At 40.0% G+C, this 14,929-nt stretch overlaps 3 protein-coding genes across 5 annotated transcripts; 2 read left to right on the plus strand and 1 right to left on the minus strand.

The window, feature by feature from the left end:
- Positions 1-2,558: 2,558 nt before the first annotated feature.
- Positions 2,559-13,444, plus strand: RB195_001920 (uncharacterized protein; the record flags this gene model as incomplete). 3 transcript variants are annotated; one of them, XM_064198920.1, is made up of 11 exons in its annotated part: positions 2,559-2,667; positions 2,847-2,991; positions 4,009-4,163; positions 4,609-4,758; positions 5,488-5,578; positions 7,295-7,390; positions 7,742-7,847; positions 7,918-8,031; positions 8,092-8,193; positions 8,446-8,514; positions 12,368-13,444. In XM_064198920.1, the coding sequence occupies 11 exons, from the start codon at positions 2,559-2,561 to the stop codon at positions 13,442-13,444; spliced, it is 2,214 nt and encodes a 737-aa protein (XP_064054801.1). The 3 variants fall into 3 exon arrangements, with proteins under 3 accessions (XP_064054801.1, XP_064054802.1, XP_064054804.1); XM_064198921.1 differs by lacking the exon at positions 12,368-13,444 and adding an exon at positions 9,276-9,380; XM_064198922.1 differs by lacking the exons at positions 2,559-2,667; positions 2,847-2,991; positions 4,009-4,163; ... (5 more) ...; positions 8,092-8,193; positions 8,446-8,514 and adding an exon at positions 12,289-12,330.
- RB195_001921 (uncharacterized protein) lies at positions 9,436-11,674 on the minus strand (the record flags this gene model as incomplete). The annotated part of the gene is made up of 3 exons (XM_064198923.1): positions 9,436-10,663; positions 11,328-11,382; positions 11,488-11,674. 3 exons carry the CDS (start codon positions 11,672-11,674, stop codon positions 9,436-9,438), a joined length of 1,470 nt encoding a protein of 489 aa, XP_064054803.1.
- A 24-nt stretch (positions 13,445-13,468) lies between the features above and the next one.
- On the plus strand, positions 13,469-14,164 carry RB195_001922 (uncharacterized protein; the record flags this gene model as incomplete). Its single annotated transcript, XM_064198924.1, has 1 exon — positions 13,469-14,164. One exon carries the CDS (start codon positions 13,469-13,471, stop codon positions 14,162-14,164), a length of 696 nt encoding a protein of 231 aa, XP_064054805.1.
- Positions 14,165-14,929: the final 765 nt, after the last annotated feature.

A 14,929-nucleotide genomic window follows, 5' to 3' on the forward strand; every position in this document is an offset into this window, starting at 1 on the left:
ATCTCCACTCATTGATATGATATATAATTTTCTCCAGTCTATAATTATGTAGCTCCTGTTGATTAGCTAGTCTTGCTCTTGAGTTAAAATATGTCCGATCATTTCCTTCTGGTTTTTAGTGAAGCATCCGTTTCATCGTCAACTGCAAACGTTGTATGCTGCTGATGTCTAGAGAGCAAGATTTAGTGGTGTCACAACTGCATTTTAATTGCATTGGACAATGTTATAATGCGACGGATGATGCTGTTTGAGTAATTGAGTTTAATTTGTACCTAGAAAGAGAACTTCGAGCATGTTAATTTGCGCGTTACCTTAGAAATATGACTACGTTGTAGAGGAAGTAGATGACATTCGTGGCGGATATTGATTTGCGACAACTCATGGTAAGTCAACAAAAGATAGAAGGAGAAAATATCTAGTAGAGTCAAAACGATATGAAGCACGGTGCACTTGCGTGGTTGCGCTGGAAGCGGTGCGGTGGAGCGTAGCAGTTAGAATCGACTGAGGGCCCCTGCTACCATCCCTCATTGCTGCATTGCGATGGTCCAACCTCGATTCCAACCGCCATCTCCACCGCGTCGCTTTGAGTGCAACCTCTTACGCAACTGCACCGTGCTCCATGTCCTGATGACCTGAGTATAACTATGGGCAATGAGAAGATAATTAGTAGTTCATCACTGAAAACAAGAGATGAGACCTTATAAGCTTTGCCCGCAGAGTTCCACCAGCGCCTGTAAACGCGCCAAACAATTGATGAGTATCGATCGACCGCTGTGCCATGGCAGCAATAGGAAAATAGAGTTGCCTGTTATCCACAGATACGGTAACGAAGGGTGAGAAGTCGTTTCATTCATGAAATGGACTTCATGAGTGAAACGACTTCTCTGCTGTCCCCTACTATCTGAAGGTTGCATTACTCTCTCATCGTGACGACGACGACGGCCATCATTGGCTGCATGCGTTTTACCAACGCTGGTGGAACTCCGCGGGCAGTCTTACTACTTGTTTGCGATAAGTCTTTACACAGAATTTTGTCCAAACTAACTTTCGGAAGCTCAGACATTTTGCATGCTACCACGCAATTGAAGCTGGCTCTCGTTAGGAGAAAATGTTGGGTCACCATCGATCTTAGGGGAGTCTAGGTCAGTTTTCAATGTTGGGCGTCGAGATATCGATTCTTACATGGAAGTAAATCTGAGAATTTTGGATAGATATGAGCACAGATACGCATGTAGAAATCCACCGAATTGGAGGTGAATAAAGGATTGGTGTTTGAGACACCACACTTGACATTGAACGATCCTTTTAATACGCCAAGCACTCTATCCTCGGACAAGTTTAATTTTTAGTGATTTATGAATGTGGTGTATGATTGCTAGCGCCACCATATCAACCCAATCGTACTAAGCCAGTGCAGTCATTCTCCCAGGCGAGGTCAGTACCACCTACCACAAGTGCGTAATCGACCTCGGAAGGGATCAAATAGTATCTAGTACCAGTACAGGTGCAGTATCTACCACGAAAGGGATTAAGATTTGGTTTTCGCTGGGTAATGTCGTAACACAGAGCGTGTAGACATACTGGCGACCTCATACTACTAGCCTATTGGTTTCAGCCACTCGTTAAAATTCAGATTTGAAGTTACAGTCGTTACTGTTCTTCCCAATGTCCAATAATGTCCGGAAAAGGCGTCGATACTATTGCATTACCTATGAGAGGTCAATGGCATTTCCTTTTCCAGGAAGTGTTGTTCGCTTATGTACTAATGTTCTGCCTCACGAAAAAAAAGCTGGGGTGCCGAAAAGAAAATTCTGTTTTTGAACGTGGATAAGCTCAGGATACGCTTGCAGCGAACAGTACCAAGAATTACAAATGAGGCAGATCATTCGATGCATGCATGCTTCAATTATTTCGATTTCATCGGAGGCGAAGTCTCTGTTTGCTCATTAGGTAGCGCCGGACAGTGTTTTGATTGCGGATAGTCTCGTCCCTCAAAGGTCCCCGGCACTTCTTCGCTAATCCACTGCAGCTACATATCAATTACGTTTTGATACACTTCACTTTTGAGGTTTCTTCATCAGAGTACATATGTCACATGGCGTTAATATTCTTATTCATAGAGAAGAACCAACATGAAAATGGTCTCATGCGTAGCTGCTAGTCCTGAGTTTTACATCCATGGTGCTAGCTATTTGTATTACATCCGCAACTGTCGTGTCTTTTTCCTCTACTCACAGCGCAAGCACGATCATACAAAAGTAAAAACATATACAGCTATGATTTTAAGAGCAAGGAAGCGAAAGCTCTTGTAGTCGGCGGAAGGCGTACCAGATCAAACATTTTATAAGCTCTCCCTGACTTCTTGGAGAACATAAAAACTTTCTTATTCTGATTTGTGGAAGTGACTAGGGTAACATTTTGGATGCAGGAATTGTCTTCGTTTGGTTTCACTCTTTTTTCCTCACATTTATCCACGACAAATCCTGGCATATTGACTTGTTCTTAGAAAACATCACGTGGGATCAAACCGGTCTACAGGAGAATCGTGCTGAACTTTAATGTCACAGTATTCGCCGTCCTTCGGCAAGTCACCGCTGCCATCGCCACCAGCACCAATTGCTGAGTCCGAATTAGACATCTCGGAATACAGTCCTGAAAATTTGAGAGGTAATTTTTTTGTTCGACATATGTACGTATATGTAGTAAAAGATTCAGCAATTCCCGAAAGATTGAAGTAGATATTTCTTGGACAAAGTTGAGTGAATAGCTGTCATTCTTTGTTATTCCCTAAATATTGCTGATTGTTTTCGTGCAATTACTGAACATCAGCTTGTTGTTTTTTAAAGCACAGCCATTAGAAGAAGAAGTCCTCAAAGTTCTCGAAAGCACACGGAATGGTCACGATGTTCATCGAGCTGAGCCGTGCAAAGCATCGCCAAGCATCCCTATACGCCCACTTCCTGTGCCCTTCGAGCCATCCACCCATGAAAGGTGAATTTTTCTATTAATTTACGGAACCAGAATGGAGCCAATCAGATTAGGTAGTAAACCAATGGTGCGCAAATCGAAAACCCACGAAAGGTTCAAGGACTTCGCAGTAAAGCATTAATTTATTCGTTAAAGGTAGCATACCACGAATCTGGAGTGGTACGGATTTCAAGTGGAGTATCCGCATACGGGGTCGTAGATTATGGAGACTCGGGTGGTTCCGCTCATCTCTCGCTGAATCAGCAAGCAGCCGGACCCGGAAAGCTGTTTTGTACGATGTCTTCTATTGCAGCGCGCCACTCTTGCACGCGTAGCGTCCCTTACTGCTCATCGGTGCGGTCTGAATTGATTTTCGACGAATCGAATGGGTGGAGCGTTGCAATATATGGAGTAGTACAAAAGAGCATTTTGGAGGCAGCTGTTTACAGTGATGCAGAGAGAGATGAGCGGAACTACCCCCGTCTCCATAATCCACGACCCCGTATACGGATACTCCACCTGAAATCCGCACCACCTCAGATTCGTGGTATGCTGCCTTTAAGATAGACAACAGCCGCTAATTCCCTGTTATGCAACTATTTTCTCCTCCTTAAGCTCAAATGTAAGTGCCATTATAATTCTTTTCAAAATCTTCCCCCTTCTTTTCAACAATATCCTCGAACTTAGTTCGATTTAATGGTATCTCGCTGTTTGCTTACGATCATAAGAAAAAGACATGTCTGGGCGACTACGGTAGCTAGCTCAAGTGTTGCCACTTCATTAGAGTCATGTTTGCATAGTGAACCGTGTCCACTGACCGTAATCCCATAGCGGATGATCCTGTGCATACAGCTTTACATCACGATTTTTGACAATGTTCATCTGTAGATGACCTTGGTATGTTTGAAATGGATAAAGAGCATTCTGAAGCTATGACCTGAGCCAAAGAACGAAACGAACCATTTACTTTTTTACTCCGGTTTTCTTCTTTTCCTCAGTAATTCTCTCACTAGTTCCTCAAACATAAATAGATTATTTCAGAAAGTGCTCAAGATGCAATATTTCTCTCGGAGTACTGCTTACAGTGTTCCTCATACTGAGTGTAGCATTGTTTATTGTATGGGCCGTCACAAGCAATGGATTCTCCAGTCTAGGCGGTGCTGCGGTTTGCACCTCTAGAGACTGTATCGATACTGGTAGGCATATAACTGCTTTAAGTATTACAGTCAATTTACTGTTTTACTGTCATGGAGCCTATGAGTAAATATAAGGGTGTAAATGAAACATTTGACAGAAATGGTATTAAGAACGCATACATTCGACCATCACATCATTCATTTCGAAAACTATGATTTCATCTTCCGTTTTCTTTCTTTTCTTTTTTTTCACACGAGCCACTTAACTCTTCGAGTCGTCTTTCTTCTTCTACGTATTTTTCAATCTGTTTCTCCTGTCTTAACAAAAATTTATGTGCCTTTCGGATTTTCGAATTAGTTCTCACCTTGACGCCGCTTATTCTATCTCTGTCCCGAAGTCATGAAACGAGTCTAACATGTTCTCTGTCGAATGAAACGATAACGTGAAATAGGGACACATTAAATCAAATTTTCCCGTCCCGAGTTGTCCTTTTTTCGTTTCCAGCTTTCCGTTTCACAAACTCTATCGACGGTGCTCTGAATCCTTGCGATAATTTTTACCGACATTCTTGTGGCAAATTTCACCGACAAGATCTAGAAAAACAGAAGAATTTTGTGGAAATACAGACAGATGCTACTCGACATGCCCTGTATGGTTGGTTTTTTTTCAAGTTATCATGCGACAGATGCTCTCAGTGCAGAGAATCGTGGTCATTTCTTAAGGCTTTACCTGAAACACTTTAAAATTAACATAAGCATGTTAGGATAATCATGCTTACACTGAATCGCATTTTCAATTTTTTTTCGACGTAAATCAGGTGGACATGTCAAATCCTTTTTTAAAGGATAAAATAAAGTGTTTAGCTTTAATCAATCCGCCTGGAATGCGACGCCGCGCACAATTCAATTCAGAATCGTTTGGGGTTTGCGTGTCTAGTCAATACAATGATTTGTCGGGGTTGGCCAACATGTCAGTCAATGTTTTTACCCTCTCAGACAATTCTATTGGTGACAATTCTTCTGATCGATCACGCTGCAGCGACAGCGAAACCTCTTGCCATTTGCGCTACAGATGTTGGGCTCTAGAGGCGCTGACGAATTTTCCATGAGAACAGCAAATTAATCAAAGTCCCAAGAGGTCAAGAAACGAATATTCGAGAATCATCGATAGATGGGAGAGATAGAGGATTGACTTAGTGTTTACGTTATATGTTCTCTTTACATACACAAGACTAAAATAGTTTTTTTTCTACTGGAGTATTGTGGTAGTTTGAGACAAGAATTTTGGCACACGAAAACTCTGATTCACAGAAATTGACTAGAAAAATCAGCTGTTTGAAAAAAATGCCATCAAATTCAAAAGAGTTTCTAATGATGATTTCAGGGCTTTTGTCAACCACTGACGCAAACGATACCAGCAAGACAGCTAGGATGGCTCGAAATTTGTTCTTATCTTGCACGAATACTACTCAAAGGTAATTGAGTTGCATAGAAGAAAGATGAAAGATGTGGGAAAAAATAGTTGATTTGGCTGCGGAATATATATACACCAAAATAGTTTGATTTTATTTCTTTTAACACTCTGTTTTTATGTATCATGATCATGATATATAATAACGGGCTTATTCTGTCACGTGTGTGTGTGAGTCATGAAATTTGAAAAGGGTGGTGCGACGGGTCCACTGGCGTCGGATTGGCGGGTTGGCGCCAGATATCTCTGATATGGGGTGCGACGGGTCTCAGGGTGTCGAGTTGGTGCGCCGACGCCAGATATCCAGAAAGTGGATTGCGACGGGTCCCAGGGCGTCGAGGCGTCGTCGTAAAGCTATAAAATGCGGTAAGGCGGGTCCCACGGGTTCGAATTCCGGTGTCATGGTGTAGAAGTATCACGCAGTAACTTCTTGTTCATGTCGAAAAAAGTAAATGGGACGTTGCAAACGTTTCATAGTTTTATCCATTTTTCGCGTTGCTTTCCACCTCTACGACTCCGTTCCCCAGAAAGTGGAAACACGCGTGCAAACGGCTGCTTAAATAGTAGCAAGCTGTTTTTATGATATGACGTGGAACGTTATCTTTATCAGTACGATGATGTCGTCCACGTCATTTCATCTTAAAACATTTTTCTGCGGTAACTGTTAGGGAGAAGCAAGAGGAAAACCCATACTTCGAGTAGTACTTTCAAATCGTGTCTACACTGTGTTGGGACGACGGCGTGTTTGAAGCTAAAGTTTGAATATTCTCCAAGTGTAGAATTGAGGCGTTTAGAAAGAAAACTATGAAACTTTCCGCCTTTATAATGAAAAGGAGGAAAAAGCGTTGGTAAAAGCTCACACAGAAACTCTGAAGTCCGACTTTAGCCGGACGTTGAGACTGGCTATCCTACGGAATATTCCGCACTTACGAGCTGTGTAGACATTTTGTGCTTTGTACAGCTCGAGCGCAGAATATGGAAGCGCCATCTAACTTCAACACTAACGATACCTTAGCGTTAATTTGTTGTTATTTTTTGTCGCATCTTTCCACCTCCTACATCCTTGTTTTCGCTGTTCCAAATATCTTTCTTTTTTTTCGTTTTCCATTCTTCTTCTGACTGCTCTTCTTGCTACACAAGTTCTTTATGCGTAATTTATTATTGTTAATAACTCGCTGTTAACAACAAAATCCCTGGCTGTAAAATCTTTTACTCTCAGTCGCCTTATCCTTGTGTATTGCCTCTTTGGGATCTCTAATTTGTTAGCAATTTATCTCTTAACTCTTTCTGTATGCTTCTCCTTTTCCTAAAACGTAGTGTACTAATTTATTCTGTATTCGTAAAACGTCCTTGAAATTTTTGGAACGAAACTTTAATTTTTAGAATTCTAAACAACGTCCCACGGAAAACCATAGGTATCGAGCATATGCTCAGGTGTACCTTTTATCAACTAACAAAAAAAGGACGGTGTCCCATGCTAACCACTATTATTCGTACAGAAACATTGCTCATCAAAAATTTCGAACATGTTCTCAAAGATTTTCTGGTTACTCTTCTCTAAAACGTGAGCGGTTACTAAATCAAACCCTGAAAACTAGTTGTATCTCTCGGAAAATGAATGAAAATGAATGTTGTCATTTGAGGTAAATCCAGGTTTTCCGTTATGGAAAATTCGAGACGTTTGTAAGGTACATTATAGTAACGTAATATGTTATTTCAGGTCAAGTGCCGGCTACACACCTCTTCTGGATACACTGAAGAATTTACCGTGTGGCCCAATATTGGCGGGATGTAATTTTAATAGCACATTGTATATGTGAGTTAGGTTTTTCTTCTCTTCTCCGTGATTTTCCCGTTTTTTTTCAGCCAGAATATCCTCTCCTGTTCTGTAACATTTTTCACTTCTATTGTTTTTTTTTCTTTTTTGCAGTATTTCTTCTAGGACAACATTCTTCAATAATTATTGGACACCCTAGTCGACAATTTTTTACAACTGCTGAGTCTGTCCGCTTACCGCTACTTAACCAAAAAAATATGTAAATATGTAAAAATAAATGGATAAATAAATAATAATAAATGTAATAATAAATATAAAAATATAATAATAACAAATGTAACAATAAATATGTAAAAATATGCATAACTATATTTTACCTAGTCTTCCTAGATGGGAACGCCACAGTGGTGTGTTGGGCTGGTATGCTGGAAAGTTCAACTTGATCGTTTTTGGAACAAATGTCCATCCACAAGATCGAACTCAGATCACATTACAAGTTAGGAGTAGATCAGCTTAAACTTTACTGTCTTATTTAACTAAACATTTTTTCCCCGAATTCGTTTAAGTTTCGTCCACCTGAACTCTCCGGAATTATCAATCCTATTCGTGAAAAGCTTATACGTCTTGCGAATCCAGGACCAACAGAGATTGACACCCTTCTACAAGTGCAACTGAGACAGGCGAGAAAGTTTCTGTTTTCAGCTGGAATTACAATAAATTTTGCAGTTTTTTTGTGACAGAATCTCGCCAGAAGCCCTCTTTTTATATTAATGGAGCCCGACGACAAGAAACGACAGACTATGCTTGACGAAGTAGCGCAACTCATGGTTGAAGTCAATAAGGTGATCAAATATTCTTTTCCTATAAAGAAATTGAGAGAAGAAGAAGTGATTATTGTAAATGGCGGTCAAAGAATAAATGATAACGAATTAAACAAAATAGCAACGTTTATTTTTTCTCTTTATCCTATACATCTCAAAACTATTTCTGTTTTTGGTTTGTGTTTCGGTTTTTTTTTTCCATAATTACTGACCGCATCGTAGTGTCTTATGTTTTGTTGGTTGTATGCAGTGCAACAAAGCGTTAAAATTTAGATTGCCACTGTGACATCATCAAATATCACCGACATGACATTTGAGGAGCTTGTGAAGAGAGTATTAAAGGTGAGTTTGGGTTTAGTCGAAAAGAACAACTTAGTCATCCGACTAATAGAAATAGAAGATCGCTCGCCTCGTTTTGTTTTGTTTCTTCGTAGCTCCTATAAAACTACAAAATGGAAGAGAATATCTGTTTGAGTGGAATCTTGGTACATTCATACGTTCCAAGCTCGTTTACACTTATTTTGACATAACAATTGCTTTTCACATGTATTGAATTTAATGTATATTGTGATATATTTGTATGCATATATATATACATATATATGTATGTGTACATATATATACATATATATATATATATCAGAACATATATCACAATGAGGCCGCGAATACAGGTCTGATTGCTACCTGCTCGTAGTGGCCCTTCTTTAACTAAACGCAATCAGGCACTTGAGCATACACGTTGGGAGTGTACGAGCTATATAACTTGCTCCGTCATTTGGCAAAACCTCCAAAATATTGTCGATACTGATGATGAGGGATTCGTGATGCATTTCCTGCAATACAGTAGTGGCATTTGCAGAAAGGTGCTGTCGTTCAGCACCATGCCATAGTCCATGCCCTGAGAAGTGAAATAATATCTGTGATATCACAGTAATCCGGTCTGTTAAAGTTCACCAGACAGCAACCGGCACTTCACTTCGTTATAAGACAGATGTTTGTTACCAAATATTCCATGTGTTCCCTAGACATTCGAAAGCATGGTCTCTGGCATGCAGAGCGACAGCACCTTCTTTCAATTGCCACCGTTTATTGCATTGCAGGAAACATGCATCAGGGATACGGCCATCACCAGTATCCTCAAGATGTCTTCAAGATGCCCTTTGTACGAGTGCGGGACTGCAGAGGAATCAGACTTTGGATCGTAAGTGCTAAAGCACCTAAGAAAGCCACTGAGGACTACAACAGGGATGCATTTTATGATCAACTCAGTAATAATAATAATAATAATAATAATAATAATAATAATAATAATAATAATAATAATAATAATAATAATAATAATAATAATAATAATAATAATAATAATAATAATAATAATAATAATAATAATAATAATAATAATAATAATAATAATAATAATAATAATAATAATAATAATAATAATAATAATAATAATAATAATAATAATAATAATAATAATAATAATAATAATAATAATAATAATAATAATAATAATAATAATAATAATAATAATAATAATAATAATAATAATAATAATAATAATAATAATAATAATAATAATAATAATAATAATAATAATAATAATAATAATAATAATAATAATAATAATAATAATAATAATAATAATAATAATAATAATAATAATAATAATAATAATAATAATAATAATAATAATAATAATAATAATAATAATAATAATAATAATAATAATAATAATAATAATAATAATAATAATAATAATAATAATAATAATAATAATAATAATAATAATAATAATAATAATAATAATAATAATAATAATAATAATAATAATAATAATAATAATAATAATAATAATAATAATAATAATAATAATAATAATAATAATAATAATAATAATAATAATAATAATAATAATAATAATAATAATAATAATAATAATAATAATAATAATAATAATAATAATAATAATAATAATAATAATAATAATAATAATAATAATAATAATAATAATAATAATAATAATAATAATAATAATAATAATAATAATAATAATAATAATAATAATAATAATAATAATAATAATAATAATAATAATAATAATAATAATAATAATAATAATAATAATAATAATAATAATAATAATAATAATAATAATAATAATAATAATAATAATAATAATAATAATAATAATAATAATAATAATAATAATAATAATAATAATAATAATAATAATAATAATAATAATAATAATAATAATAATAATAATAATAATAATAATAATAATAATAATAATAATAATAATAATAATAATAATAATAATAATAATAATAATAATAATAATAATAATAATAATAATAATAATAATAATAATAATAATAATAATAATAATAATAATAATAATAATAATAATAATAATAATAATAATAATAATAATAATAATAATAATAATAATAATAATAATAATAATAATATCGAAAATACGAAGCTAGCAGACGGTAATTATTCGAATTGATGCGAGTGCAAGGATAGGAGTGTCGATCAGCATTAGATTACGAACCAAGAAGAGAAGAGAAGTTCGTCTTTGCATCTGCGGAGACAAGGTCCTCGTACAACTTTGTATATGTACTCGCACCACTGGTGATTTCAACTAGTAGAAGCGTCCGGCCAGCGTCCAAAAAATGAAGAATGGAAAGTCTGGCAGAGACGTTGGAAACAGCGCAGAAATGCATGAATCTCTTTCTCCTTCTGGGATTTGTGGCATGACAATGACCTTTTTTTATGGATTTACGGAAGGAATATCTGACTCGTGGATAGAATAACTCCACAATCAACGCCTCATAGTGGCGTGGAGGTGACTCTGGCGTCGAACTGCGATGCGCCGCAGAAGTTCGTCCTCCGGCAAGGCTTTACAAGCCGAAAAGGAGTTCGACTCAGCCGACGTTCCGACTTCTGAATCGGAAGCCTAGCTAAGAGTAAACCTGCTAAGATTCACCACCGTCTTAGCAAAATGTCGCAATGTGGCTTCCTGATCCATTTATGTTGGGCGACGTCCTTTGGTGAAAGCTAAGCTAGCCGTGGCAGGGCTGCTTAGTTGGGGGAAAAGTCTTTTTGCCAATCCACCTTATCCAATGCCTCAGTACCCTCCACACTAGGTGTCGTGCCCGGCACGACTTTCCCAGCCAGCCGGCCGCAGTTCTCGCGCGCCTGGGAAACATTGCCAATTGCAATGTACTACGGTAGCGTTCCCACGCGGACGCTAAATAAGGGCTGGAACCGAGCAGTTCTTTCAGGTTCCAGTTTTTCTTTCACCACTCTCCCCATCTCGGTCCAGTTTCTTATCCGCATTGATCGTGGTGTCGTGTTGCATCGTGTTGTATTCCGCCTCGTTCGATAGCCGCACCACACCACCACCGCAACAACCCTTTCCCTGGCTGGCTGCCCACGGGGTCCGAAACCGCAACCCTAATCCATCTGCCGCCGAGAACCACTTAACCATCTAGCCATGACTGGCCCCTCGATTGATCCACCTTATGTCGTGTATATTTGTGTGTGCCGTGTCGTGTATTGATGTCTTAAGGATAAACCCTATTCGTAAAACCCTTCTAACCGCATTGCACCCTAGGAAATATACTGGGGCGTGGGGACAAGGGGGCAGCCCTGAGGCCCCCAAAGGGGGAGTCGGGGCAGGGGGGAAGGGACCCTCGGATCGATCCTGCAGGGTTCGGAGGGGCTAGGCCGCCACCCGGTGGCTAGCCCAGCGCAGGGCCCCTCCGGATCCGGGCAGTCGGCCCTGGGTCCCCCCACCGATGCCCGCTGCTCCTTCTCGGAGCGGACCCGGGGCACGACACTAGGCCTGCCGTCTCAGACGTCGGACGGTATGGCGACCAGTGAGAGGCGATCAAATTTCAGGTTGCTCAGGACGTCATTGATTCTGGACGAGGGCGACACACGCACGACTCGCCATGGAGACTGTCTCAGACTGTGTACTTACAACGCGGAACAGTGTCCACAGACGCTGACCTGCATGTCTTTCTCGGAGCTGCAAAGCGTATCAAAGTTCACGTGATTGCTTCGCAGAAGACCAAGTGCAGAAGGAGCGACGTACGACAGATGAATGATGGTACACTCGTCATTCGTGAAGAGAAGGTTCCGGTAAGGTCGCGAAACGTAGGCGGTGTTGGTTGTGCAGTCTGTCGTCAATCTTGTCGATTCTCAAGAGATCCTGTCACCTCGTCTGGCCATTCTTCGCCTCCGCCCTCTGCGCCAAAAACCCATCAGTATCATCAACTGCTACTCACCAATATCAGCAGCTGATGAACCCGAATTAGACGCATTTTACGAGGAGCTGGAGGAGGTAATCCGCAACGAGAAGTCCTTCTACAAATTCGTTGTCGGAGACTTCAACGCAAAACTAGGAAAGACCACAGAAGAGGAATACAGGATTGGAAGAAGACCAGGGGACCTGAATGAAAATGGCAAATGTCTCGCCAGGCTATTGTCCGCCGCTCTCCTCTTTCATGGGAACTCTCTTTTCATGAAAAAGATCATCGTCGGTGGACATGAGAATCGCCCAATGACTCGTGCGGAGATCGACCACATACTCACCAACCGGAGGTGGTGTCTATTCGACGTCTCAGCAGTATCATCCTTTTGTAGTGGTTCTGATCACCGTCTCCTTCCTGCGAAAATACGGTCTAGCCACACGATGGAAAAGAACATCTGTTATCGGCAACGAAGGAGAAAAGAAGTCGAGGATTGCGTACTAGAGGACTCCTTGTCCCAAGGTGACTGGCACATCGAGGAGGACCCACACGTGGACTATGAGATGCTGTTCAGGGGATTACGAGTCTGTGCTGAGCGTGCCTCGAAACCACGCACGACAAACTTGGATCGAATTCCGAAGAACACCAAGGAATTGTTGGAAAGAAGAAGGGTTTTGAGGCTTGATCCGAATGCATCGCACCTTGAGCGGTTAGTAGCAAACACTAGCTGCAGAAAAGCGTTGCAGGAGGACCTTTTGAATTACAAGCAAAAGATTCTGGAAGCAGCACAAAGAAAAATGAGTCTAAAGATATGCTGCCGGGATCTCCGGGAATATAATATTCCGCTTGCAGCCTTGCTGACCGAAGACGGAACTCGCGCGCCTTCTCATTGTGAGATGGAAATCATCACGGAGAGGTTCTACTCGAACCATTTCCGTTCATCAACACCTGTGTCAAGCTCGATCATTCCCACTGGTGAAGCTCCACCACCAATTCTCCCGTAGGAAGTACGAGTCGCTGTCAAGAGCATGAAACCTGGCACAGCCTCCGACCCTGATTTTATATCAGCAGACTTTCTTCGGGCTGGTGGCCATCCACTTCATGTAATCTTAGCGGCGCACATGACATTCTATCTTCAGAAAGAAAGGATCCCAGACCAATGGAAGACCTCGCGAGCCATTCTTATCCATAAGAAAGGTGACCGAGAGGACCTTCGGAACTACCGTCCGATATGCTTGCTGAGCGTGTTGTACAAAATATTTACCAAGATCATCCTCACACGCATATCTAGGACGCTGGATGAGACCCAGCCTCAAGAACAAGCTGGATTCCGCCAGGGGTTCAGCTGTTTGGACCACATCCAGACCGTGTCGAGGGTCATAGAGGTTTGCCGTGAATACCGCCTGCCCCTTGTTCTAACCTTCGTCGACTATGAGAAAGCCTTTGACAGCGTAGAAACGAATGCAATACTATCAGCGCTGGTCGATCAAGGTGTGGACGCGTCGTATGTGAGGATATTAGCCAATTGCTACGAACGATGCACGACTAAGATACAGCTTTTCCACCGCCCTCTCACCATACCCATTGAAAAGGGGGTACGACAAGGCGATATTATTATATCGCCGAAGCTGTTCACAGCTGCACTGCAATGGATAATAAAATCGCTTTCCTGGGAAGAAAGGGGCATAGGCGTTGATGGATGCGATAGCCGCGTCAGGCCGTAAAACCCTCCCACCGATTAAGTCAAGTCAGGTAAGTCATGACTATTTTGACTAGATGTTCAAAAATCTTCAAAAAGTGTCAGATTCCGGATCCATTTTTCTCTACTCAAGATCCATTTTTCTCTACTATTTTTGCCATTTATGAATCACTTTATTGCTCCTCATGAACATTTCTGAAACCGGTCCTACCTGTATTCCCCTTTTTTTCAGATATCATGGAATGATTTGCTATTTGCTGAGCTGAAGAAAGGGGCATACGTGTTGATGGAAGATTTCTCTCGAACCTTCGTCTCGCGGACGACATCGTTCTCTTTTCGACTAGCATCAATGAAGCAGAAACGATGCTCAACGAATTGAACGAAGCAAGGAAGAGAATAGAACTACGAATAAACAGAAAGAAGACACAGTTCATGAAGAACGCCTACTGCGAGGACGGAGAAGCATAATTTGAAGGCTCCCAAATCGTGGAAACTTCGTCATACGTATACCTCAGGCGTTCTATGAATATGAAAAAGGACTTGAAGGAAGAACTGAATAAAAGAATGAGAGCAGCATGAGCAGCATTCGCAGCCGTCAGGGAAGCTACGGACCAACTGACGGACCAAGATCTTCGTGCCCATCTGTTCGGTTCGACAGTTATTCCAGCGCTCTGTTACGCACCTGAGACGTGGGCAGACACCGCTGCCACGTCTAGGAAGCTACTTACTACAAACAGAGCCCTTGAGAGATGTCTTCTGAAGTTTAGCCAGCGCACAGAACACCTAGCCG

The sequence above is a fragment of the Necator americanus genome, chromosome IV (genome assembly GCF_031761385.1).
Source record: "Necator americanus strain Aroian chromosome IV, whole genome shotgun sequence".
NCBI lineage: Eukaryota > Metazoa > Nematoda > Chromadorea > Rhabditida > Ancylostomatidae > Necator > Necator americanus.